Source organism: Oratosquilla oratoria, chromosome 6 (assembly GCF_046742065.1).
Source record: "Oratosquilla oratoria isolate Oo_2021 chromosome 6, ASM4674206v1, whole genome shotgun sequence".
NCBI lineage: Eukaryota > Metazoa > Arthropoda > Malacostraca > Stomatopoda > Squillidae > Oratosquilla > Oratosquilla oratoria.
Window position 1 is genome coordinate 57,186,818 of NC_134782.1, and position 25,869 is coordinate 57,212,686.

Here is a 25,869-nt window from a genome sequence, read left to right on the forward strand (position 1 = left end):
GGAACCCCCATCCCCATAACCCTAAAGTTGGGAACGTCGAGGTTGAAGTATTACTTTGACTTTGATCTTGCAATGGCATTCCGTCTCGTGATATATATATATATATAATATGCACAACGCTGAATGAGTCCCATTGAACAAATATACATTTTTATCAACCACAATACACTTTAATTCTCAGCCATCAACATCGAGAGACTCGAGGAGGCCAACATGCAGAAATTGAAACGTGGTACAGCCAATATATATATATATATATATATATATATATATATATATATTCTACCTCTGGTTAACGGCATATGATATCCTTCTGCAGAGAAGTTTTCATTGTAGCAAAGAAGTTTAAATCGACCTAGATGATAACCTTCATCACGATGACTTAGGTAAAGATGTTGACCATGCGCAACCGGAGAGAAAGAGCCTGCGTTGGAAATGCGCAACTTAAGTGTTTTCATTTTAATTGAAGAAAAATATTTACAAATTGAGGCTACATTTTCTGATTTCAAGAGACTTTAGAGGAAGAGATGGGGGGAGTGGGAAGATGTAAATCGTGTAACAACCCCCCCCCCCCACTCTGTCGACCAGGCACCTTATTTGATCCTAAAACTGGGATTTGATAACTCTTAATTGGATTAAATAATTTATAATGGGGTTTTGATTCCTCTTAATGGGTTTGGATTCCTCATAATGGGTCCGATTCCTCTAGAAGAGAATTCAATCCCGTTCAGAGGAATTCAACCTCATTAGAAAGAATCCAAACCCCTTAAGGCCCAGGTGCCAAAGAACGCCAAGTACGCTTCTAATGGACTTCCTTCTTTTTGCAGTGCGGAAGTCTCGAGTCCTTACTGGAAGGCACAGGACTTACTCCTACGGACTCCATCACGGCCAACTCCTTCCTGTCCCTCTGTCCGAGCATCATCAACCATCTGGACCGCTGCATCATGCCTCAACCACCTGCCACTACCACAACCACCACCACCACTATGACCACCACCACAATCGTCATCCCCACCCCCCCAGATGTCACGGTCGCTGGTCACCCCGATGTCCACGTGCCCCGATACGGGCATGACCACGACCATGATCACGTGCATCACACCTACAACGTGCACGGACACGAGCATGACCTGGCCAGTGGTCACGAGATCACGAGAGGTAAGAGGTCATATCAGGTCACTGTGTGATGGTTTGATTGTTAGTAAAAGTATGATAGGAGTAGTCTTGTATGTGCGTTTTTGACGCAGTTGTAATTTATTAGGAAAGAGCTGCGCGCGTAGGATCTTTTCTATTTCTGTCGGCCAAACTGAATTTTGTGTTTGTATTATTCACCATGGTCTTGGGTCACGTGTTGGACTCGTGATCGACAGTTTTTACCTTCGCGGAAGAGATCTCTGAGCTCGTATATGACCGATCTATATGTAATGCTCTGACCTTACACGCACACACACACCCAACTCCCCGCCCACGAGAGTTGAAGTAACGATTCGCAGCGCAGCGATACTGAAATTATTTCAGCCCTGGGCGGGATTCGAACCCGGACCGTTGAAGCAGTGGTTGCGAACGCTACTATTACGCCGTCAAGTATGGATTCACCTTGGTCTTTGGATCACGTGTTGGACTCGTGATCGACAGCTATTTCCCTCCCGGAAGAGAGCTCAGAGCTCTTATGACCGATCTATGGGTAATGCTATGACCTTTCACACACACACACACACACACACACACACACACACACACACACACACCCAACTCCCCGCCCACGAGAGTCAGAGTAACGACCCGAAGCACAGCGATACCGAAATAATTTCGGCCCTGGGCAGGATTCGAACTGGTTACTGCGAGCACCACCATACTTCCCAGTCCAGTGCTCTACCAACTGCGCCACCGTGTATGTACCAACTGCGCCACTGTGTGTGATTCACCATGGTCTTTGATCACGTGTTGGACTCGTGATCGACAGCTATTTCCCTCCTGGAAGAGAGCTCAGAGCTTATATACGAGTATGATCAATCTATGGGTAATAATGTGACCTTACACGCACACACACCCCAACTCTTTGCCAACGAGAATCGGAGTAACGACTCGCAGTACAGCAATACTGAAATTATCTCAGCCCTGGGCGAGATTCGAACCCGAACCGCCGTAGTGGCAGCCGGGAACTCTACCACTGCGCCACGAGTCGTGTGATTCACCGCCACTATCTTGGATCACGTGTTGGACTCGTGATTGTGTGCGTGTGAGTATTTATCTAATTGTATTTACCTAACTGTAATATACAGGAAAGGAGCAACGCTTACAGGATCCTGTGTCTTGCTTTCCAATTGCGTATGTGTGTGGTAAAGTTACCTATATAAGTGGGTATATGTTTATAGAAGCATATGTGTTGATTTTATCATATGTATGCATATATGAGATTTCTTTGCCATATGGAAAACAACAGCAATTATATCCTCATCTCTCTTTCTCCCCCCCACCCCCAAGTGTTCCATTCAATATTTTTACAGCTAGGTAACAAATTGACTTGCATGAATACGACCCCAAATTTAAAGAGATGTTATTAGCAGCTAAATTGGGATACAATACCAATTTAATTTTGGGAATTAGTGTTTCTGGTGATGATTTATGTGTTCTATATATATATATATATATATATATATATATATATATATATTATATATATATATATATATTTGGAGTGCTGTGACTGGTAAGTATGAATTGAAACATTTTGAGTGAAGGCGAATCCTAAGCTTTGGAGTTCAGAAGTGTCAGGGTCCTGGACACAAGCTAGGGACTTTGTATGACTGATGAAGGTTCCCCTCAGCTGAATAGAATCACCTGGTGGCAGCTAGAATGAAATTCCTAGTCACAGATTAAATTATCGCCACTTAATGTTAATAAGTAACTATCATTCAACATTTTGTTGCTTTGTAAACAATGTGACAATTGGAAATCCCAGCCAATCCCAGCCACCATTTGGCAATTCTAAGCTATCCTCGTCTCCCCTAACTCAGTCTAACATACCTTACCTAGCCTAATCGAATTACTCAGAAAATAAATTACATGTGACAGCAATACCATTTTCGTAATCAATTTGAAGCACCAAATTCATAAGTCGACTACAGTAGGATTGTTTCCTGAAGCTTTTGTGCTAAATGTATGATGGTTTCTTTTCATTACCTAGGACATTTACTATCAAACATGCCGTGAAATTGAAAATTTATCTGTAGGTAAAGTTATGCACCCTGATTTTTATCCATTTGGATGCGGTGGACTAGGACGAGAGAGGAAGCTCACACAGAGATACCAGCTTTTAGTTCACCAACATCAGGAAATCAGATGTATGTATCATGGAGTGAGGGTAGTTTTTCATCACGGTCCAATGTGGTGTCACCTTGACGGATTTAAGAGGCCCCGTCTCTCTGTTAGGGTGCATCACTTCTCTACAGTATCACACTTCAAGTTTGATGCTGTTTAACTCCCCTGTTTAACCTGACCTTTTTTTTTCGTTGGCAGATATCTGGATTGGCGCGCCTTTGAGTTTGGTATTCATCGGTCTCATTGGGTTAGCATGTGTTATCGTAATTCCTGCACTGAAACGGAGCCGCTACTATGACCAAGTCAACCAATTTCTGTTGGCACTGGCTGTTGGCACCTTGTCTGGTGATGCTCTCATTCACCTCTTGCCCCACGTGAGTCTGTCCACACCTCCCCAGTGTGAAGCTAACCAGGGCCATTTTTGGTGCTAGCTTTTGGTAGTTTATATGTGTGTATTTATCTAACTGTAATATACAGGATAAGAGCCATGTTCACATTTGTGTGTTTGTATGTGTGTGTATTTACATAGTTGTATCTAGTTATAGTACATAATGTGTATGCATGTGTGTGTGAATGTATGGAAGGTTCACCATAGTTTTGATTACATACTAAACTGATGATTGACAGCTATTGCCCTCCCAGATGAGAGCTCAAAGTTCATATATTAACCAATCTATGGGTAAAAGTGTGACCTTGCACACACACACATCCCATTCACTTCGCTATTCATCAAGGGAGACAGTAACAGCTTTCAATTAGGGATTGATCTCAGAGCTGCTCCCCTTTGAGTTTGTGTCTGTGTTTAATTGTAGGGCATGTGTACAGTATAAAAATTTGTGGAGTCCTGACTTCACTACCATTGGTCGAATTTAACTTCAAATTCAATTATATATATATATATATATATTTTTTTTCTTTTCTTTTTTTTTTCTTTTTTTCTTTTTTCTTTCTTCTTCCAAATTCCACTGATCAATGCATTGATATGTAAAATCTATATTTGGATTTCAAGACAAAGGAAATTCAAAAAGTGTGTGTGATTCACCATATATATATATATATATATATATATATATATATATATATATATATATATATATATATATTTATACATATATATATATACATATATTATATAAATATTATATATTATATATATATAAATATATATACAGTCAACTCCTCGTTAACATGAGTTCTGTTAACACGATTTCGATCTTACACGACTTAAAATTTATTAATATATATTCTGATAACACGAAATGTCTGATGTTACGCAAGTTGAATTTCCCACCTACTGTAGTTGAATATCTCGACACCAGAGCACAAGAGAGACGCTCTGATTCCCACGCTCCCGCTCTCTGCCTCTTGTCTTCAGTGTGAAGCCATCCCTCACAGTGTGTGGAACTCATAAACAATTTTATCAAAGTTTTGTGTTACATAAATTCGTGTACTATGGCACCCAAGCGTCCTGGTACCCGAAAGGAGAGTGCAGCAAAGAGGTCAAGAAAACTTGTGACCATAGAAAAGAAGTTAGAAGTGTTGGGTCATTATGATCGGGGTGAAAGAACTTCTGTTATTGTTCATCCTACCGAACTGAATGAGAGCACTTTGCAGACCATCAGGGCAAATGCTGACAAGATCAGAGCCAGTTCTGTTGCTGTTACATCAGCCTCCTCTTCACAATGTTCCCAAGCAAGATCCATGGAGATGGAGAGGATGGAGAAGTTATTGGCACAATGGATCCAAAACCAAAACAAGCATAATGTCCCTATTAGCATGGCCATCATACAAGCTAAAGCAGTCTCCGCCAGGATGTGCAAGACGAGAACGAGGAAGACAGACAAAGCAAAGACCTTTAATGCCAGTTCTGGGTGGTTCTCCAGGTTCAAGAAACAATATGGCTTCCACAATCTCAAAATGACTGGGGAAGCTGCATCTGCTGATGTGGAAGCAGCCAAAACATATCCGGCTACCCTCAAGACCATCATCGAGGAAGGTTGCTACACTTCCAAGCAGATTTTTAATATAGATGAGACAGGTCTATATTGGAAAAAACTGCTTGACTGGACCTATATCTCGGTTGAGGAGACAACTGCACCTGGGTTTAAGGCCTCCAAGGATCATCTAACGCTCTTGTTCAGTGCCAATGCAGAGGGAGACTGCAAGCTGAAACCTGCCCTTGTCTACCACTCGGAAAATCCACGAGCATTGAAGGTGTGTATGTATGTATGTTGATTATTAGTCATGAAAGCTTTGAAATTTTTTACAGAGATTGTAAACGCTCATTTTTTTTGTGCACCAAAACAAAAAAGAAAATCCTGTCACCAACTCACAATTTATGGCACACTAAACTAATTTTGTTTGTTCTTGTGTCTTCACAAGGCTACGTCAAGACCTTCCTACCCTGCTACTGGTATTCCAACAAAAAGGATGGATGACAGGGAGCATATTCAAGGACTACTTTGGGAAATTGGAGAAAGAGTTAGAACTCTACTGCGAGAAGGAAGAGATTCCATTCAAGATTCTCCTGATCTTGGATAATGCTCCCAGCCATCCCCTGTCAATAGAAGATCTCTCCAACAACATCCAGCTTGCTTTCTTGCCGCCAAACACCACTTCCATTCTGCAGCCATGTAACCAAGGAATTATTAAAACTTTCAAGTCTTATTATCTACGTTCGACCCTGACTGACATGGTTGAGAGGACACAAAAAGACGAGATGACCATGAAGGAATATTGGAAGCAGTTTACCATCAAAGATGTTCTCCGCTTCATTAAAGAATCTTGGGAGAAAATGCCAAGGAAATGCCTAAATGAGGTTTGGAAACATCTGTGTCCTCAGTTGGTGTACGATTTCATCAGCTTTGACATCCAAGAAAATGTCTCTAAAGCTAACAAGGAAAGTCTTGACAAGGCCAGGGAAGCCGGGTTTGACTAACTTGAGCAGAAGGACATTGATGAACTGCTAGAATTGCACACAGTGGAGCTGACTAACGAAGAACTGTTAGAGATGGAGACGATACAGAATGCAGAGTTGGAGGCAGCTGCATCTTGGCCTATATCAGAAACCCCAGATCCCGAGAGTCTTGACCAAAAGTGATCTCGAAAAAGCACTCTCGTTTATACGAGAAGGATATCTTGGAAGCCAAAGATCCGAATATTAACAGAAGTGCAACAGTGGCTAGAAAAGCTACGTCGGAGCTGAACTGTTACAAAGTGATGGTTGATCAAAAGAAGAAAAAGACGACACAGACAAAACTCCACCATTTCTTCCAAAAAAAGATAGTCAAGGAAGAGGAGGCAGGGCAAGGCAAGGAGGGAGAGGGAGGTGAGGAGGCAGGGCGAGGCGAGGAGGGAGAGCAGAGTGAGGAGGCAGAGCAGGGTAAGGAAGGAGAGGGGAGTGAGGTTGGGGACGGGAGCATGGCAACCGACATTGATGGTAGTGATGCGTCGTAATGTTTACATGCATAAAAAAAAATTATTTTACTGCACAGTGAATACCAATATAGTAAGAATGTGTGTTTTTATTGTTTCTGTAACCTTCAAATTTATTAATAGTGTGTTTGTTTAGGATTTTTAGTAATAAAATCCCAAAATGGACGGACTTTCCCGTTGTCCAGGAACATAACCCCCACTATTACTATTATTTCTTATGGAGAAATTGTGTTCCGTTAACACGATTTCCATTAACAAGACATCTCCAGGAACGTAACCCTCGCGTTAATGAGGAGTTGACTGTATATATATATATATTTTCTATGTACCAAGAGCTTTTTCCCCCATATAAGGGAGGTAGACACATCAAAGGCATATACCTATTCCCACTCCCACCCATTTGACTCCTTTCCACCACCCCCTCCACCCCTCCCATCTCAGTTCCTCATTGTTGACAGGTCATACCGGCATCTGCCAAATACCCTGGGTCATATGCAGTGCAGCAAGACACAGTACATCCACAGCAAGGCTGCATCACTTAATCAGCAACCCCCCCACCCCTCTCCATCCTTTCATGCAGAAAAAGAGAAGACAGGGAGAAATCCCTTTGAACTGTGTGAAAATACCATTCACACGTAAGCACCCCCCACCCCACATCCCCCACCCTACCCTTTTTGCATAATGGTATCCATATACATTCTCCACTCATCCCTGTCTCCTGCCTTCTCCCTTCCTTGCTCAACAGACATTCCCCTCTTGCTCAGTGCCCCCTTCACCCCATCCATCCATCTCATCCACAGTCATCCCCTCAAGTTCATTTCCTCCACCTTTCCACACCTCTTTTACTAATCTTTCCTCACTCATTCTTTCCATGTGTCCAAATGATCCCAATAATCTTTCATCAGCTCTGCCATCTCCTTTTCCATTCCAATCTCCTCCTCACCTTGTTTCTCACTCTATCCAACCTAGTAACCCCTACCATACTTCTCAGACATTTCATCTCAAGCACATTTAAACTTTTCCTCTCTGACTCTCTTAGCCCCTTCAATATGAGTCAAATTCTCGTGTGCAGCATTGGATGCTTTGTGTACAATGATACATCATAATACTCTAATTTTAAAATATAAAGTCACTTTTGTATTACATATTTTCTTTCACTTTGAGTAATAATAAACACGGAAAACACGATGAAGCCAATTCAAAGAAGTTGGGGGTAACTCCGCTACAACTACAAAATAAATATAATCAAGACAATAATGTCAGCATCCTCACATCCCCACTTGCACCTTACAATGCCTACGTAGGCATCATCATATGGAAAAGGTTAAATTCCAAGTCTTTACTTCATACAATGCCGTTGGCACAACCACTCCTTACAATCTCCTCTTTGCATCCATCCCCAATTGCCTATTTCTCATAACAATTTTAATCCCCCAAGGTATGTACATGCTTCTCTCAATCTGCAATTTACCTCCACTTCTACTCCCTTGCCTGCCACATGTGACCCCAAATACCTAAAACTATCCACTTCTTCCAGCCTCTCTCCTTTTAGACTTCCAACTCACTATACATTTCATCACCTTGCTTTTACCCACATTTTTCTTCAACTTTCTCCTGTTGCATACCTTCCCAAACTGTCACTAACTCCCTTAATCTTTCCTGCTTCTTGCATCAATCTTTAAGGAAATCTGTCATCTATTTCCAGAGACTTTATCAAGTCTTCCAGGATGCTCTTATTTCCATACTAGTTGTTTGTGATTTTTTTCCCCAGGTCTTATTACACTCAGTCCTTGTAGCCTCTCTAATGTAGTACATCAACCACTCTCAAGTAAAAGTGTAACAGGTTTGACACACACGAGTTTCCATTTCTGAAACTGAAGTGTTAATCTGTCTGAATGTCATGTTGTCAAGGTACTTATCCAACATTCCTGTTCTCACACTTCTCCTTCCTAAAATCATTGTGTTTAGTGAAAACTGAGTGAAAACTTTTGTTTATTATTTCAGCCTGAGTTAATGTATCTTCGTAGACTTTCCCTTCCACTTTTAGCTGAGAAATTGCATTCGGGTATCAAAGGATATCATTGACAAATCTCTAAATCCATGTAGTCTTTTCATTGCTTATAATAATTTTCTCAGAGTTCTTCCTGTCTCCAGGTGATCATGTATTCATTTCTCGCTCATTTGTAATCTATTTTTCTTGTTTGTTTTTTTTCCATCCTCCCATTTTCCCCATGTTACATCAGGGTTTTTTTAACTTGTGCATTTTTTATTGAATTAGTAGTCCTTTGTCCATGTATTTCTTTCCACTAATCCGTGGCAAGTGACCTATACCTGAATTGTATAAGTGTAGAAAGTTGTCCCATTTCTTCTGTTTCTGATTGATTTGGTGTAACATCACAAACTCCTCTCTATTGGGAGGCTAGGACAATGCCTCTTACAGAGAACTTTGTAGCATGGAATTTAATGAACCATGCCCTTAGTTCAACTTGCCCCGAGTAGGGTTCGAACTGTCATCATCTCAACCTTTGCCTCAAGTAATGACGCCCTAACCTGCTCAGCCAGTCTATGTAAAAGATATTTCAAACCTGTGAATGTGCAATACATTTCTTGAGGTGAGGGGCAAATATACTTCAACTCTAGTATTGTTTTCATTTCCATTCATTCCCAGGAGCACCAGGGTATTCTTTCAGTACCTTATTCAACTCCCACATCCCTCAAGGATCCTATTTGTATCTCTTAAATCCCCTTGATTTCCTTGCAGGCTATCAGCAAGGGCATGCCTGGTACGGACCCGCACCTGCTGCATGCTCTGTATGGCTTTACAGCTCTTGGTGGTATCATGCTCTTTCTCTTCATGGAGCGTCTCCACAACCTCTTTGGTCATGGACATTCCCATTCACACCCAATGGGACATCTCCAGGTGGGTCTTCTTGTACCCCAAAACCCCATTTGGTAGTTGTATATATAATGAATAAGTTCATGTTCTTGCTGCTGTGGAATTGTAGTTTCTATTGGTTTGTTATGTATGGATAAGTAACTGTTTAATTCCTAGGTTGGTTTAGATCAAGGAGCTTGTTATTTTATCTAATATTATTTTTTCGTTTTTCATTGTCTTTCTTTTTTTCAGTCATTCTTGTGAATTAGAGAAGTAAATTTTATTATATTCAGAAGTAGTTCCCCCTATGGTAGAAGAAAGACTACCGCCACCGAGTTTTCCCACTCATTTTGTAAAATATAGCTAAAACGGGACAGAGGGATGGAACTAGGCATCCTACTCTGTAACCCTATGGGGTACATTCCTACAAGAAGTCAAGGCATAAGAGGGTCTAGGAGGAGTTTTCCAACCAGAATCCTAAGGTTTGGGCCTTTTAATGTGGATTGTGTGGTACAGATGAGAGTAAAAGGGAAGATTTAGTATGTGAGAAAGATGGATGTGTTAGCATTAAGTAAAACTAAGTTGAAAGAAAGGGGTGATTTTGAGTTTAGGAATGTATTGGGGAGGGTGTCAGGAGTGAGGAGAGGACAAGGGAGGGAAGGGATGGCTCTACTAGTAATTGAGGAGATAGGTAAGCATGTGGTGGAGTGGAAGGATGTTTCTTCAAAGTTAATGTGGATGAAGGTGAAACTGGGAAGGGAGATTTGGGTCTTTGTTAGCACATTTGGACCTGGTAGTGAGAAGAGTGTAAAGAGAGACTTTATGGATAAATTTAAATAAGTGTATAGAGAATTTTGGGAGAAATGTCAATGTAGTGGTATTGGGAGATCTCAATTCTAGAGAGGATGAACCAGTAGACAAAGTGGATGGGAAGTGTGAAGTGCCAGGTAAAAATCATAGTAGAAAGTTGATGGTGATGTATTTAGAGAGTTGATGATAGCAAACACAGTGTTTAGGTAAAAAGTTTAACATAAGTACACATGAACGAGGGTGAGGGATGGAAGGATGGTTGATAAGGCATTAATGGACTATGTAGTGGTATCCAGGAGAAAAGTAGGAAGAGTTCTGAATGTCCATGGTCTTACGGGAGAGAGTGGGGGAATATCAAGCCATTTTTCGTGGAAGATAAGTTGAAAGTAATAAGAAAAAGAAAAACAAATTGGAAGGAAGTTAAGAGAGGAAGGGGAAGTGAGTCAAATAGAGAAGAAAAGGTAAAAGGTACAGATGGACAGATGTCAACAGAAGAGGAGGCAGTAAGTGAAAGATGGACAGAGTATTTTTGGGAGCTGTTAACCTTTTCAATACGAGTCAAATTCTCGCATGCAGCATCAGTTGCCTAATGTATGATGCATCACACTGTTCACATTATGAAATATGGAGTCATTGCTGTTTTACTCATTCTCTTTCACTCTGAGTAATAATAAAGACAGAAAACATGATCAAACCAGTTCACAGAATTCAGGGGTCTCAGCTACAACCACAAAATAAATATAATCAATACACTGACGCTGGCATCCTAATATACCCACTCGCGCCTCAAGACGCCAACATAGGAGTTTGCATATTGAACTGGAACAGAGAAGGGAAAGAGGCAATTTGTTGACCATTTTCAGTATTATGAAAGGGATGGAAGTTCTCGATAGAGACGACTTATTAAAGTGGGACAGAAGAGAAACAAGAGGACACAAAAAGAAACTAAAGACAGTTACAGAAGAGACCTGAAAAAAAATAGCTTCCCACATAGAGTGATCGATGTCTGGAACAAACTGAACAGAGAAACGGTGAATGCCAGAATTATACACAATTTTAAGAGCAAACTGGATGTGGAGAGATACGAAAATGGGTCACTATGAGCATAGCTCTTGTCCCATAAGATACAACTAGGTACAACTAGGTAAATGTGGAGGAAGATAGGGAGAGATTTGTGGTATCACTGAGAGGCTCTGCGAAAATGATGGATATGGTAGAGGAGAATGGAGGAAAAATAAGAAAAGATAATGTGCAAGTAGTTTTGAAAATGAGAGCAGGTAAGGCACCTGGGTTAGATAGGTGTCATGATGAGTGTCTGAAGTAGTGGGGTACAGTAATAGTGTACTGGCTAGTGAGGTTGTTTAATGTGTGTATAAGGGAGGGTAGATTGCCATAGGACTGGAGTGCCTGTATAGTTCCACTTTCCAAAGGAAAAGAAGACAAATGTGAGTGTATTAGTATCAGAGAGATCAGTTAGATGAGGCTTATAGGAGGGTTTTGGGAGAATTAGGAGAGAAAGGGAGGAAGTAATTGGTGAAGAACAGTTAGGGTTTAGGAAGGGTAGGGTTGTGTGGATCAGATTTTTGTAGTAAGGCAGATATTTGAAAAAGCTTTAGCAAAATGTAACTTTATTGGGCCGTTATGGATTTGGAAAAGAATTATGTCAGGGTAGATAGGAAGGCATTGTGGGAGATATTGCTGATATATGGGATTGGGGGAAAGCTGTAAAAGGCAGTCGAGTTTTTACGAGAGTAGTAGAGCCTGTATTAGAATTAGAAACGGAGAGAGCAAGTGGTTTGAGGCAAAGTTGGTGCTGCATCAGGGATGTGTCATGTCTGTTCATTGTGTACATGGATGGGGTTGTGCAGAAGGTTAATGTGAGGGTAATGGGCTGGAGACTGGAGATGGTTAAAGAAAATGGAGAAGAGTGGGAAGTGAGTCTGTTGTTGTTTCCAAATGCAGTGTCAGAGGGGGATTAAGAGAGAGATCGAGTTTGGAAAGGTGAGCAATGGGAGAAAGTTGAAGGTGAATATAGATACAAGTAATGTGATGCAATGTAGAAGGGGAGAGGATGGCAGCAAGTTGGAAGTAAGTCTTAAAGGAGAGAGGCCAGAAAAAGTGTATAGTTTTAGGTATTTGGGTTTGCATGTGGCAGGAAAGGGAGGAGTGGAAGTGGAGGTAAATTGTAGACTGAGAGAAGCAAGTAAATGCCTTGGGAGATTAGTGTCATGAGAAATAGGCATTTGAGAATGGATACATGCAAAGAGATTTCATGAAGGGGTGATTGTGCTAATGGCACTGTATGGGGCAAAGACTTGAAATTTAAGAGAAGGAGAGAGAAGTTTAGATGTCTTTGAGATGAAATGTCTGAGAAGTATGGTACAGGGTACAAGGTTGGATAGAGTGAGAAATGGGGAGAGAAGGGGTGGAAAAGGAGATGGTAGATTGGGCTGATGAAAGAGTATTGGGATGGTTTGGACACATAAGAATAAGTGAACAAGGATTAGTAAAGGTGGATGGAGTGGATTTTAGGACAACTTAGGATGAGAAAAATGGATGGGGTGAAAGGGGCATTGAGGAAGAGGGATATGTCTATTGTGTAAGGGAGGGAGAATGCAGGAGATAAGGTTGGGTAGAGAATGGGTGTGTATAGATGATACTGTAATGCAAGAAAGGAAAGGGATGGGGGGATAGGGAGTGGATATGTGTGAATGATATTTTGACACACCCCAAAGGGATTTCTCCCCATCTTCTGTTTTTTCTGCATAAGGGGATAAAGAAGTCACCAATTAAGTGAAGTGGCTTTGCTGTGTCTTGCTGCATAGCTTCTGACCCAGGGCAGTGGCAGGATAGAGGGATGACTCATCATCCACAAGGAGCTAAGATGGGAAAGGGTGGTGGATGGGAGTGGGTATATGCCTCTTGACCTGGCTACCTCCCATATAAGAGGGGAAAAAAGCCATTGGTAGATGGATAGATAGGAGTAGGTACTGTCCTACCCCTCTGAGAACAGAATTCTGATATTAAACTGAACCATATTCAAAGAAGCTAGAAGCAGCGATCTTTATACAATTTGGCATCTTGTAAGGTCACATAATTTATATTTTGTCAAAATTTATAGGATGATGGTGACGAGGACCCTTCAGGCATGTCGGGGACTGGCATGGTGTCGGGAGGAACAGGAGCTGGAGGCAGTGGAGGCATTGGCAGCTCTGTGGCCTCGGGGGTGGAGCACCTCGACAAGATCGGTGAGAAGCTCTCGGACCACGCCAAACACAGCTCCTTCCTATATGAAGAAAGCAACCTCAGTAGGTTCCTCATCCTTTTTTCCTTTCATCACTGGACATGGACAGTAGGCAGTAGGAAGGGTCGGCTACTTCTCGCCGGAGAAAGAGGAACAAGCCCAGGAGGAGGACCAGCCTCCTTTGGGTTAGTTTTAGTTTAGAGGTACAAGAGTGGGTGGCAAGTATTAGACATCAAATATAATCATTGGGTCCATTCCTCATTTCATGCTGTTTTGAGTAAACAAGCTCCTGATATTGAGACAAAGAATCATTAACATTTTAAGTGAAAAATGTAGGAAAAAAGGATGTCAGGAAGCATTTATTATTTTAAGAAACTAAAGGTTCTCACAGGTTTATGCATAGCTTTGAGTTGACATAGTAATATTTGTAATTTGTATAGTGGTATTTCTGAAAACATCATACCAGTACTCCAAGAACTGCATAGTAGTAGTAAGTCAGTAAAATATAATAAACACAGTACCTGATGCTTATTTGTCTAATATGTGTCCATAGTATTGCTAGTCATTATAAAATAGATCTAATTGAATATTTGTTGGCTGAGCAGCACAATGGCTGGCAAAATTGTAATAAGGGTATATGTCATTAAATTCCTATACTTAAAAATGTTCTTTGCAAGGGAGCACCATTTTAGCTCTGAAAGAAGGAAATCAGTCTGGTAAAGCAATTCATATTATCCTGACTGCCTAATTGGATTCCAGTACTAGATACATTTCATATAGAGAAGAATTTGGAGAAAGAAAAAAAAAAAAAAAAAAAAAAAACGGGAAATGCTACCCAAGGCCCAGCAGTAAACATGTCCATATTGAAGAAGCAACACCCATAATGTAATCAGATATTCACGTGAGGAGGGAGAAGTTAAAGCTCAATAAAGTATTTAAGTGGTTTATTTTATGAGCTGTCATTGCCATTAAGAAATTTTTGAAGAAATTGTTTTGTAACATGGAGTCATGATACTGATAACCACTTTTGGAGAAGAATAAGCAAAAGTATAAAGATCTGTATATTTCGATAACTAACTGTGATCCTCTTCTGCTGAAGAGGATCACAGTTAGTGATTGAAATATACAGATCTTTATACTTTAGCTTATTCTTCTCTGAAAGTGGGTTATCAGTATCATTTTACTAATGTGCTATGACAACTTTGTTATGGAGTCATGAACACAAATAGGCATTATTAACCTCTTCCATACGGTGCCGCCTACGTAGGCGGCATGAGGAGAAAGTGGATACGCGAGGCTGCCACATCGGCATCTTGATTATATTTATTGTAGTTGTCCCTTCGTAAATGCCATACTCTCTAAACTGGCTTCATCACATTTTCTATGGTTATCAAAATTCACGGGTGAAAGAGAGAACGATCGATATAAGCGGTGACTATTTCTTATGATGCAAGTATTATGACGCAACATCGTACGTCTGGTAGCTAATGCTGCCCGCGAGATTTTGGCGTGGAGTGAAGTGGTTAACCACTTCAGCATGAGTCAAATTCTCATGCACAGCATCAGCTGTCATATGTACGATTCATCACACTACTCACATTATAAAATATAAAGTCACTGCTGTATTACTCATTCTCTTTTACTCTGAGTAATAATAAACACAGAAAACGTGATCCAACCAGTTCACAGCATCTAGGGTAACTCATGTACAACTACAAAAAATATACAATCAAGACGCCAACTCAGACATCCTCGCGTATCCACTCGCACTTCATGATGCCTACGTAGTTGTAATCGTACTGAAGTGGTTAAATATTTCAGGAAGCATATTATGATGACAAATAAGCATCGTTGGAGTGTGTGGTTCTATGATGACATTGAAAGGAGCTCGGAATCAGCAAGGAAGCAGCCCAAGCTGTATGTAGGATTCTGGAATCAATATAGGTGTAGTGTAGATTCACAACAATAGCAGTGGAGGGTTACTGTCATAACCGTGAAGGGTCAAGACTTTTGCCAGCTCATGGTTATTATTACAGTGTTTCAGGGTCAGTATTATAATATACTGGATTTTGTAAGAATAGACTAAGTTCAGCTTTTTTGTTCTTTAAGAAGGAACATTTGGGATGGTAGTAAAGAACAAACATTTAGGGAGGTGAAAAGGTGGGGAGTAAAGGAAATATAGAGAAATGGAGATACTAGTTTAGTAAAGAGAAATGAAACAAAACTGAAGATAAGTAAGGGAGAGAGATGAAGGAATGGAAGGAATAGACAAAGGAACAAAGGGGGGATGAATTTGAAGTGCATATCAGCGATGGAAGGATAATATCAACCTAAGAACTGAAAGCTTTGGAAGAATATAGAAGCTTAGAAGATTAATAAAAAAAAAATGAAGTCGCAAAGAAAAGAGATGAGACCTAATTGTTTAATAAACAGAAAGGGAGAAGAGGCTACAGGATTGAAGATTGAAATGCACTGTGGGATGCAATGAAGATGAGGTTTGAAAGGTACAAGGGAGGGTCCCCCTCGAATCCATCCCTACACTTAGTGATTCCTAGAATGGCAACAGAATGCTTTTGCCAGGCTTGACCCTTCATACCCCCTGTGTTCCCACAGGTTTTCCTACTCAAACCCGCAATATCCCTTTGAGACTGGAGTAAGAAGACCTTAAGTTAAATCCATTGTTCCTTGGCCTCAAAGGATTATATACAAGAATCTGATCAAGATAGTTATATAATCCTTTGAGGTGTTCCCTAGTACTGAATGAAATCATCAGGCATGAGTCACAATAAGGTCTATTCCTGTGTCTCAAAGGGTTATACTCGCAACAAACACCACCTCATTTTGCACTAATACTCTATGTAACCCCTTCAGTTTTTTTTCTTTTTTTCTTTTTTTCTTTTTTTTTCCCTGTTGAGGAAAATGACCAGTGATTTTATTGTGTCATATGGACATCTATCCAAGCCTGAATATATATATATATATATATATATATATGTATATATATACACAAAAGCACTCTGCTTTAATAGTTTTTCTTCGTGCATTTTGCATTTTCAAGAACACATGCTTCAAGTGTTTTTCCTGCATATATATATATATATATATATATATATACATATACAAACACACACGCATTTAAGACCACCTTTCAGACCAGGCCAGGATGTTCAAATTCCCACCTAAATAAAATCATGTTCTTAACCACAACAGTCTGTATGTTCTGCCATACTGAAGGAGTTACTGGGTCATGTTTCAGGACTACTGATGTGGCCATATATGTAATAAATGTGGATGTTACTGATATATTAAACATAATTATTCTTATTTTTTCAGTGTTTTGAATTATCTGGACTTGTTTTAGGTGTTACTACAAAATTCAAGTGCTGGTATTCATCCTCTCACCAAATTTTATTTATTCATATAAATATATATATTTACCTAGTTGTATTATGTATTTACCTAGTTGTATTTTAACCCCTTCCATACGGTGCCGCACACGTAGGCGTCATGGACTTAGATCTCGGTGGCAGCAGCCAATGCCAGCCGTACGACGTGTCGTAATAATACTCGCATCATAAAATATAGTCACCGCTTATATTGATCGTTCTCTCTTCACCCGTGAATTCTGATAACCATAGAAAATGCGATTACAAAAGAATTAGAAAGAATGTCATTATGGAGGGGCGACTACAATATATATAATCAAGACGCCGATATGGCAGCCTCGCGAATACACTCGCTCCCCATGACGCCTACGTGTGCGGCACCGTATGGAAGGGGTTAAGGGAAGGGGAGCTATGCTTGTGGTGTCCCGTCTTCATATCTCATTTGTTTTTGCACACACCACTTTCTCATCTAACTTGTTCCAACTGTCTATTACTCTGTGAGGAAAGCTGTTCTTTTTCAGATCTCTTCTATAGCTGTCTTTCTTGATTTTCTTTCCGTGCCCTCTTGTATTTCTATCATCCCATTTTATCAGTTCTCTCTATCAATAATTTCTATGCCTTTCATGATTCTGTAAATAGCTATCAAATCTCCTCTCTTCTTTGCTCTAGTGTCTGTAGTTCAAGTTTTGCTAGTCTCTCTTCATATGATAGTTTTGAGAGTGTTGGTGCCAATTTTGTAATTGCTCTTTGTATTCTTTCAATTTTTTTATACTTGGTGACCACATCGTTGCTGCATATTCCAATCTTGGTCTTATCAGAGTGATTAGAATTTTCTTCACCATTTCTTCATCCAGGTATGTAAATGCCACTTTGATTGTTCTTATTAAATTATAAGTTTCTCCAAAAATATTATTTATATGTTTCTCAGGTGACATATGTGTGTGTGTACGCTATAGGAGAAAAAGAATACTGCCACTGAGTGTTCCCATTTGAGTCATAAAAGGCAACAAAAAAGGGACAATGATAAGACTAGTCATCCCTGTAGTCTGAAAGGGGACATTCCTAAAGAAAGAGTAAAGGCATAAGAGGATCTGGGAGGAGCTTTCCGACCAGAACCCTAAGGTTTGGGTTTTTTTTATGTATGTGGATGTGGTACAGATGAGAGTAAAAGGGAAGAGATAGGCAGTATATTTATGAGAATAAAGATGGATGTGTTGGCATTGAGTGGAACTAAGTTGAAAGGGAGGGGAGAGTTTGAGTTTCAGAATGTAGTTGGGAAGGTGTCAGGAATGAAGAGAGGTCAAGGGAGAGAGGGGTGGCTATACTAGTAAGTGAAGAGATATGTAAGCATGTGGTGGAGTGGAAGGAGGTTTCTTCAAGGTTAATGTGGATGGAGGTGAAACTGGGGAGATGTATTTACCTAGTTGTATTATATGGGAAGGGGAGCTATGCTTGTAGTGACCCATCTTTGCATCTTTCAGCATCTCGTTTGTTCTTAAATTCTTGTATGGTTTTTGAACACACTATTGTTTCATCCAATTTGTTCCAGACATCCACCACTTTTTTTTTCTTTTTTCTTTTTTTCCATATCTCTTCTATAACTATCCTTTTTTATTTTATTTTCATGTCCTCTTGTTTTTCCTTTATCCCACTTTAATAAGTCATCTTTGTCAAGGACTTCCATGCCTTTCATGATTCTGTAAATGGCCAATAGATCTCCACTTTCTCTTCTTTGTTCCAGGGTCGGTAGTTGCGGTTTAGACAATCTTTGTTCGTATGTCAATTTTGAAAGTGTTGGGGCCATCTTTGTCATTGCTGTTAGGGTTATTTCTTGTTTCTTTATATTCTTTTTTGTGCTGGGTGTCCATAGTGTCACAGTGTACTCCAATCTTGGTCTTATCAGTGTGACTAATATTTTTTTACCTTTACTTCCAAGTAATTAAAAGCCACCATTATTGATCTTAGTAAATTGTAGGTTTCTCCGACTATTTTGTTTATATGCTTGTCTGGGGGCATGTCTTTATTGATAATTACTCCTAGGTCCTTTTCAGAGCTGGCATTCTTTACTACCTTTGTACATACATATACCAAAGGCTTTTTTACTGATTTTATATTGTCCTGATATTCTTGTTTTACTTTTTCCAAACTCTATTATACTCCATTTCTTGATGTTGAAGTTCACTTCCCACTTTTGTCTCCATTCCCAGACTTTGTCCAGGTCTGTAGTGATTCACAGTCTTTTTCTGTACTTAAATTCTGTAGTAGTTTTGCATCATCTGCAAAGAAGTTCATATAACATTCTACTCCTTCATCCATGTATTTATATATTTATAGCAAATATTATTGGAGCTAATACTGAACCTTGTGGGACTCCACTTATCATTTCTTCCCAGGTTGAGTTTTTATCTCTTAAGTACCACCCTCATTTTTCTCCTGTGCAAGAAATCTTCCATCCATTTCAATCATTTTCCTTGTACACCTGTTGTTTCGAGTTTTCTTAATAACTTTTTGTGTGGTATTTATCAAATGCCTTTTATAAATCCAGGAAAGCACAATCTGCCCATCCATCCCTTTCTTGCATTATATCTATCAACCTTGAATAAAAATAAATCAAGTTTGTGGCACATGATCTTCCTTATCTAAAACCAAATTGTTTTGGATTCAGTATATTGTTGTCTTCCAGGTGTCTAGTCCATCTACTTTTGATGACTCACATATTTTAGCTATTGTGCTTGTAAGGGAGACTGGTCTATAGTTTGTTGGGTCTTCCTTATCTCCCCCTTTATATACTGGCACAATATTGGCATTTTTCCAGTCTTGTGGTATCTTTCCTTCTTTGAGTGACCAATCTATTATATTGTATATTTTGTCCATTAGTTCATCTATACATTCTTTTAGTATCCAATTTGCAATTTCTTCTGGGTCGTGTGATTTTCTGACATCAAGGTTTATTTGGTCCTTTATTTATTTCTCACAATTATTTCTTTCATTGGGGGGGATCTTTCTCCCCTTTATTCATCCCAATTGTGTGTATTTTCATATGTGAATACAGATTTTTTTTTTTTTTTCTTTTCTTTTCTTTTTTTTTTTCTCTCCATAATTTCAGCCATCTCTACATCTATACATTCCATATTCCCGTGATGCAGTTTTACTATTTCCTGTTTATTTTTTAATCTACCATTTACATATCTGTAGAATAATTTAGGTTGATCCTTACATTTGTCTGATATGTCTTTTTTGTATTCTTTTTATTCCCTGCATATTTTTACATATTTCTTAGTTGATATATATTTTTTCCCAAGTTTTGTTTCTTCTATCTTTTGCCTCACTCCATTTTTTGTTGCACCAGCACTTAATGTATACCTTTTTCTGTTTTTGTGTTGGTACGTATTTATCCACTCCTTTATTATAGATTTCTTTCAATATTGTCCATATCTCTTCCATCTGTGTTTCATCATTTAAAGAAGTTTTTCAAATTTGCTTTTTGATAGAATTTTGAGTTTCCCAAAATTCGTTTTGTTATACATCAGTCTTCCTTTTCAGTGTTTTTCATTTCTTCCCAAATAACTTTCCTCTTTTCGTTCGAACTTAGTATGTGGTCACTCTTCCCAATTGGTGTCTTGTATGCCATTTTATCCACAATTTCAGGCTCCACTCCACCACACATTTACCTTTCTCTTCACTTACCAGTATAGCCACCCCTTCTCTCCCTTGTCCTCTCTTCACTCCTGAGATCCTCCCAACTACATTACCAAACTCAAACTCACCCCTCCCTTTCAACTTAGTTTCACTCAGTGCCAACACATCCAACTTTCTTCTCACAAATATACTGCCTACCTCTTCCCTTTTACTCTCATCTGTACCACATGCACACACATTAAATGACCCAAACCCTAAGGTTCTGGTTGGAAAGCTCCTCCCAGACCCTCTTATGCCTTTGCTTTTATTAGGAATGTCCCCTTTGGGGCTACAGAGAGAAGGATGCCTAGTCCTATCCCTGTCCCATTTTTGTCGCCTTTTACAACTCAAGTGTGTGTGTGTGTATTTTTGTGTGTATATTCTCTCTTTGCAATTACAGTCAGTTTTATGGCCACAATACTCTACCATCACTTCCCTTTCCTTCAGTGTTGGATCCTCACAACTGCTTCGAACGCTGTCCACCTTCCACGCAGGCCAGCACAAGTGATGCAAATGGGAACAATAGCAATACCGAGGCTTCTGGACATTCAAGCGATCGCACAGCAGGAACACCTGAAATGGAAAAACTGATGGCAGCTAAGGCATCAAAGAAAGAACTGGTGAGTGCAATGATGAAGAATCCTCATACGCCATTATTGATGAGCACACACCATTGCTTTACTCTTTTTATTTTTCAATATTGTTGGTATTTATATATGTTAACATCTATAGGAAAAAGTATTGATATCACTGTTTGCATCATCCATATTTCTACAGATGTATTTTCTGTTGCTTTCAGTTTTAGTTGACTTACGAAGAGTAGTTCTTGGTAGTTGGGGACACCCGACATCCACTCTCCTTTCCTTTGTGTACTGTGGAGGGTATAGCACCACGTGCACGGAGATGGAGAAATAGCGCTGGTAAAATTGGTGTGGCCTCCTCGCACTCTTAATTTCTAGTGTCCACAAGAAAGGTTGATCAGATAGCTAGTTAAAGGCATTTTGTTTGCATCAACACATTACTCCATAGCCAAAGAGTTTTCATAATAGGGATGGAGACTCGGAGCAGTACTTGGCATTGGGGGCTTAATCGCATGTTGGTGTAACAGAGACGAGATGTGTATGGCATTGTGGAGGCAGTTAAAGAAAGAACTATGAATGTGTTATCACCGAGACAAAAGTGAATGGTACAGGTGTAGAACAGTGGAGACAATATGTGGTCATGTTTAGTTTCAATTAGAGAAAGGTTTTTGTTTTGTAGAAGTGTGCACTTACATGGGGGAGCACAAATGAGCATGCTTGTGAATGTTGTGGATGGGGTTAGAAGTGAAGCAACGGAAGGTAGTGATATTGTGTTTAGACCAAGAACATGAGGAGTTGTTATGTAAAGGAATGCTTCAGAAAGAACTAAATTCTTATAGGTGGCATAAAAGCTGTTGTGATGTGAGATTGGAAGGTGACAGCAAGTTAATGTGTTGGCATTTGCCCAAAGGGTGCAGTAAGCCACTTCATTTATCCTAGTGTTTTCATATATTTGCACAAGGAAAGTGTGTATGATTTATGAATCACTTCCAAGAATTCTAATCTGTTCATAAAGTGAGAGTACCTGGGTGGACAGACAGAGAGGGCTCTGGTGTCTTGTGTTCATTTTCTCTTTCGGGTTTGTCTGGGAATACTTGATTTAGTATGGAGTTGATCTTGAAGGAAGTGTTTGTATAATAACACATGCTGTGGACTCTTAAGATGGAATATTTGGATTTCTTCACTGACAGTATGGCTTAACAGAGGAGTCAAAACACAGATCCAATTCATACACAATCAAAAACAAATGAATATCATAACAAACCACCTTTATGTGAGTGCTGCTTTGCAGATTTATATGTAAAAGTCAGTAAGAACCAATGATGGGTACCTGCTAGTGATGGTCCTGCAAGATGGGAGAGGCTAGTCCCCATCCTGCCCATTTTGAAAAATCCATCAACCCTGTTACCTCCATTTAGAGATGCATGGCACTTGATCTCCAATCTAGGCTCAAGATATCTTTTGATCACTGTCAAATCTGTTTCCTCCACCTTTTCACATAAGAACAGACAACCAGTAGCTGTTCTTCAAATTTCAAGAACAGGCAACCAGTAGCTGTTCTCCAAATTTCACATGATGACAGACAAAAGTCCAAAGTTTCTTACCAGAGATCTGGGTGAGGCCCTGGGAGACTATTGGCAGCCATTGTGGGGTTGTGGGTTTCCAGCCAGTGAATGTTGAGGCAACAATTATCATGACAATACATATCAACAAGTGTTATTGATACCATTTACAGGACAAGACAAGCACATACACTCTTGTGACTGTCCAGAAGTGTAGAATGTCATTATTTATACACTTCATTATGTGTTTATACATCACACTGCATGAATGTGCAGGAGCAAGTGCTGTATACAACACATTGCTTGTAGTTAGAGTGACTGTAATTCATGTCCTGTGGAATGTCACTAGATAAAAGAGAAAAAGAAATTCTTCCAAAGTTAATTTATTTATTTTTCAATGGTGAGTTCATCCTTTGTGCAAGCCAGCTTAGCAGCATATGATATAGATTTTGTTGAGGTACAAGACTGTTTCTCTCTTTCTCTCTCTCTCTCTTTCTCTCTCTCTCTGTTACACATCACATTACCCCCTCACCTTCTCACCTTCTCATACCTGACCTTCATGTATAAAATCAGCTGCTCTTAGCTAGAACATAGAACAAAATCATGGTAAAAAGTTATAAAGAAATATTGTTATTACAATAGTGTTCATGCTTATTGTAAGTACATTCAGTTGAGATCACGTTGATAGACATTTACTCACTATCAGTTTTGATCATTCTACTGTTAGTTATGTCAATATTTTGCTTTACGTACATAACTTTCAGATTCTCCAGAGTGATGGTAAGGGGTTGGAGATGGGAAGGAAGTCCATGCGGCCAAGCCTGCTGAGGCAGAATAGCAGCAGTTTCAATATGGTCTTGCAGGAGTATCATGTAGGACACCATGGCCATTCTCATCATGGACATTCCCACGTGTCAGGTAGATTCTCATTTGATTTCTTCTCCTCCTCCTCCTCCTCCTCCTCCTCCCTTTCTTCCTCCATGATTATTCCCCCTGTTGTTATTTTTATGCTACTCTTGCATTCTAGCTTGTGGTACCTCCAATGTTTGCTTCAAGGATTCCATGAAATTAGGTAACAAAGCATATAACCACATTTTCTTTTTCTTGTAGAGTGATAATTAGGTAATTATGTAAAGTTCTGTGGGGTAGACCAGCATTTTTTGTAATATTGGAAGTTATTTTCTAATCAAATGAAAAATCAGGAGTTGCAGCAAAACCATTATTACATACATACACAGCTCAGTGGTGGAGTGGTACTGCTCTCAACCACTAATTTAACAATTCGAGTTCAAAATCTGCCCAAGAATGAAAAAATTTCAGCATCTCTACATTGTGAGCCAGCACTCCAACTCTGATAAGCAAGGAGTTAGGGTCGTGTGCATGTAAGGTCACAGCATTACCCATATACCAGTCTGTATATGAGCTCTGAGCTCTTATCTAGGAGGGTAATAGCTGTCAGTCATGAGTTTATCATGTGATCCAAGAACGTGGTGAATCACATACATACCAGAAGGCCTCTTATCCCTCGTAAGGGGGTGGCCGTGTCAAAACACATGCCCTTTACCATCAAATACCCATTTATCACCCCTCCTATCTAGACACCTTGTGGATGAAGGATCATCCCTATCTCCTGTCACACCAGTGGAGTGAGACACCGCATTTTCACAGGAGGTCCCAATAGCCAGAGCTGGTTTGCCCCTATAGCCATTAGTTATTAAGATACATGCATACTTCATATATAAGATTCCAGCAGGCATATGAAAGATAACTTTGAATATGTTCACAAATTGGTCAAACTTCATGCATGTTCAACCATTTTATAAATTTGTAACAAGTTTTATTTTTTGTTTTAATTCAGGTCGAAAAGAATCCTTGCGGACTATGATCCTGCTTGGAGATGCCATGCACACCTTCATGGATGGAATGGCTATTGGAGCAGCATATGGTACAAGCCTAACTGCTGGGGTGGCAACAGCTATTGCAGTCTTATGTCATGAGCTGCCCCACAAAGTTGGTGAGTTACGTTTCCTATTGAAGGTTAGATAAGACCAGTGACAGGTACCATCTTGTAGTGGTCCTACAAGATGGAGTTTGCCACATAATCAGTCAATCCATTGTCTCATTTAGTAGAAAACTTGTAGCTCCACAGTGGCTGGAGATAGTCTTCAGAACCTCCCACAGATCTCTCTGTGAAGAAACTTAGGACTGTTGTATCAGTGTGGTTCTGTTTCTGTGTCACTGGCTCAAAGTGGTAGGGAGAGAAGAGAAGTTGCCAGTTGTCAGCATTCATAAGAATAAAGGAGACTGCAAGAGACCATAAGGCCTACATTAGGCAGCTCTGTATCCATCACCACCTGTCATCCCCATCCATAAAGTTGTCTAATTCCACGTGTGAAAAAAGTGTAAGAAATACAGTTGAAGTTGATAAGAGAGATATCTTTGGCCTAATCTGGAATTCAAGTCCCAGCTCCTCAGGGCTATATGTCCTGATGGAAATTAAGGGGGTTGATAGTTTTGAAAAATGGCAGCTTTGCTGTCCATCTTGCAGGACCACCACATGCAGATCTGACCTTGGTCCCTTGATAGTTCGACAAGACCAACAACAGGTTGTGGTGGTCCTACAAGATGGAGTTTGCCATGTAATGAAGCAGTGAGGGAAAACCAGCTCTTGCTGTTAGGCCCTGGAGGTGCTATGTCTTGCTGCATAGTTTCTTACCCAAACAGTTAGTTGAGGATAGGGATGACCTTCCATCCACAAGGAGCTAAGGTGGGAGGGACAACAAATGAGATTTGGGATGGGTTACCCTCAATATAAAGAGAAATGGCCTTTTGATGTGTTTATATCTGTCACTAGGCTGGATAGAGTGAAAAACAAGGAGATGAGGAGGAGAGTTGGGGTGGAAAGGGAGTTGGAAGATAGGTTTGATGAAAGAGTATTGGGATGGTTTGTACACATGGAAAGAATTAGTGAAGAAAG

At 39.9% G+C, this 25,869-nt stretch overlaps 1 protein-coding gene across 2 annotated transcripts in view; it reads left to right on the forward strand.

The window, feature by feature from the left end:
* Positions 1-25,869, forward strand: part of LOC143026491 (uncharacterized) — a 102,413-nt gene that overhangs the window by 64,399 nt on the left and 12,145 nt on the right. Inside the window, exons 3-9 of one of the 2 annotated variants that reach the window (XM_076186969.1) lie at positions 828-1,158; positions 3,520-3,695; positions 9,518-9,676; positions 13,563-13,749; positions 21,197-21,369; positions 23,657-23,810; positions 24,751-24,906. In XM_076186969.1, coding sequence (XP_076043084.1) covers positions 828-1,158; positions 3,520-3,695; positions 9,518-9,676; positions 13,563-13,749; positions 21,197-21,369; positions 23,657-23,810; positions 24,751-24,906 — 1,336 coding nt within the window. The remainder of the gene's footprint in view (positions 1-827; positions 1,159-3,519; positions 3,696-9,517; positions 9,677-13,562; positions 13,750-21,196; positions 21,370-23,656; positions 23,811-24,750; positions 24,907-25,869) is intronic. The other variant, XM_076186970.1, reaches the window with a different exon arrangement.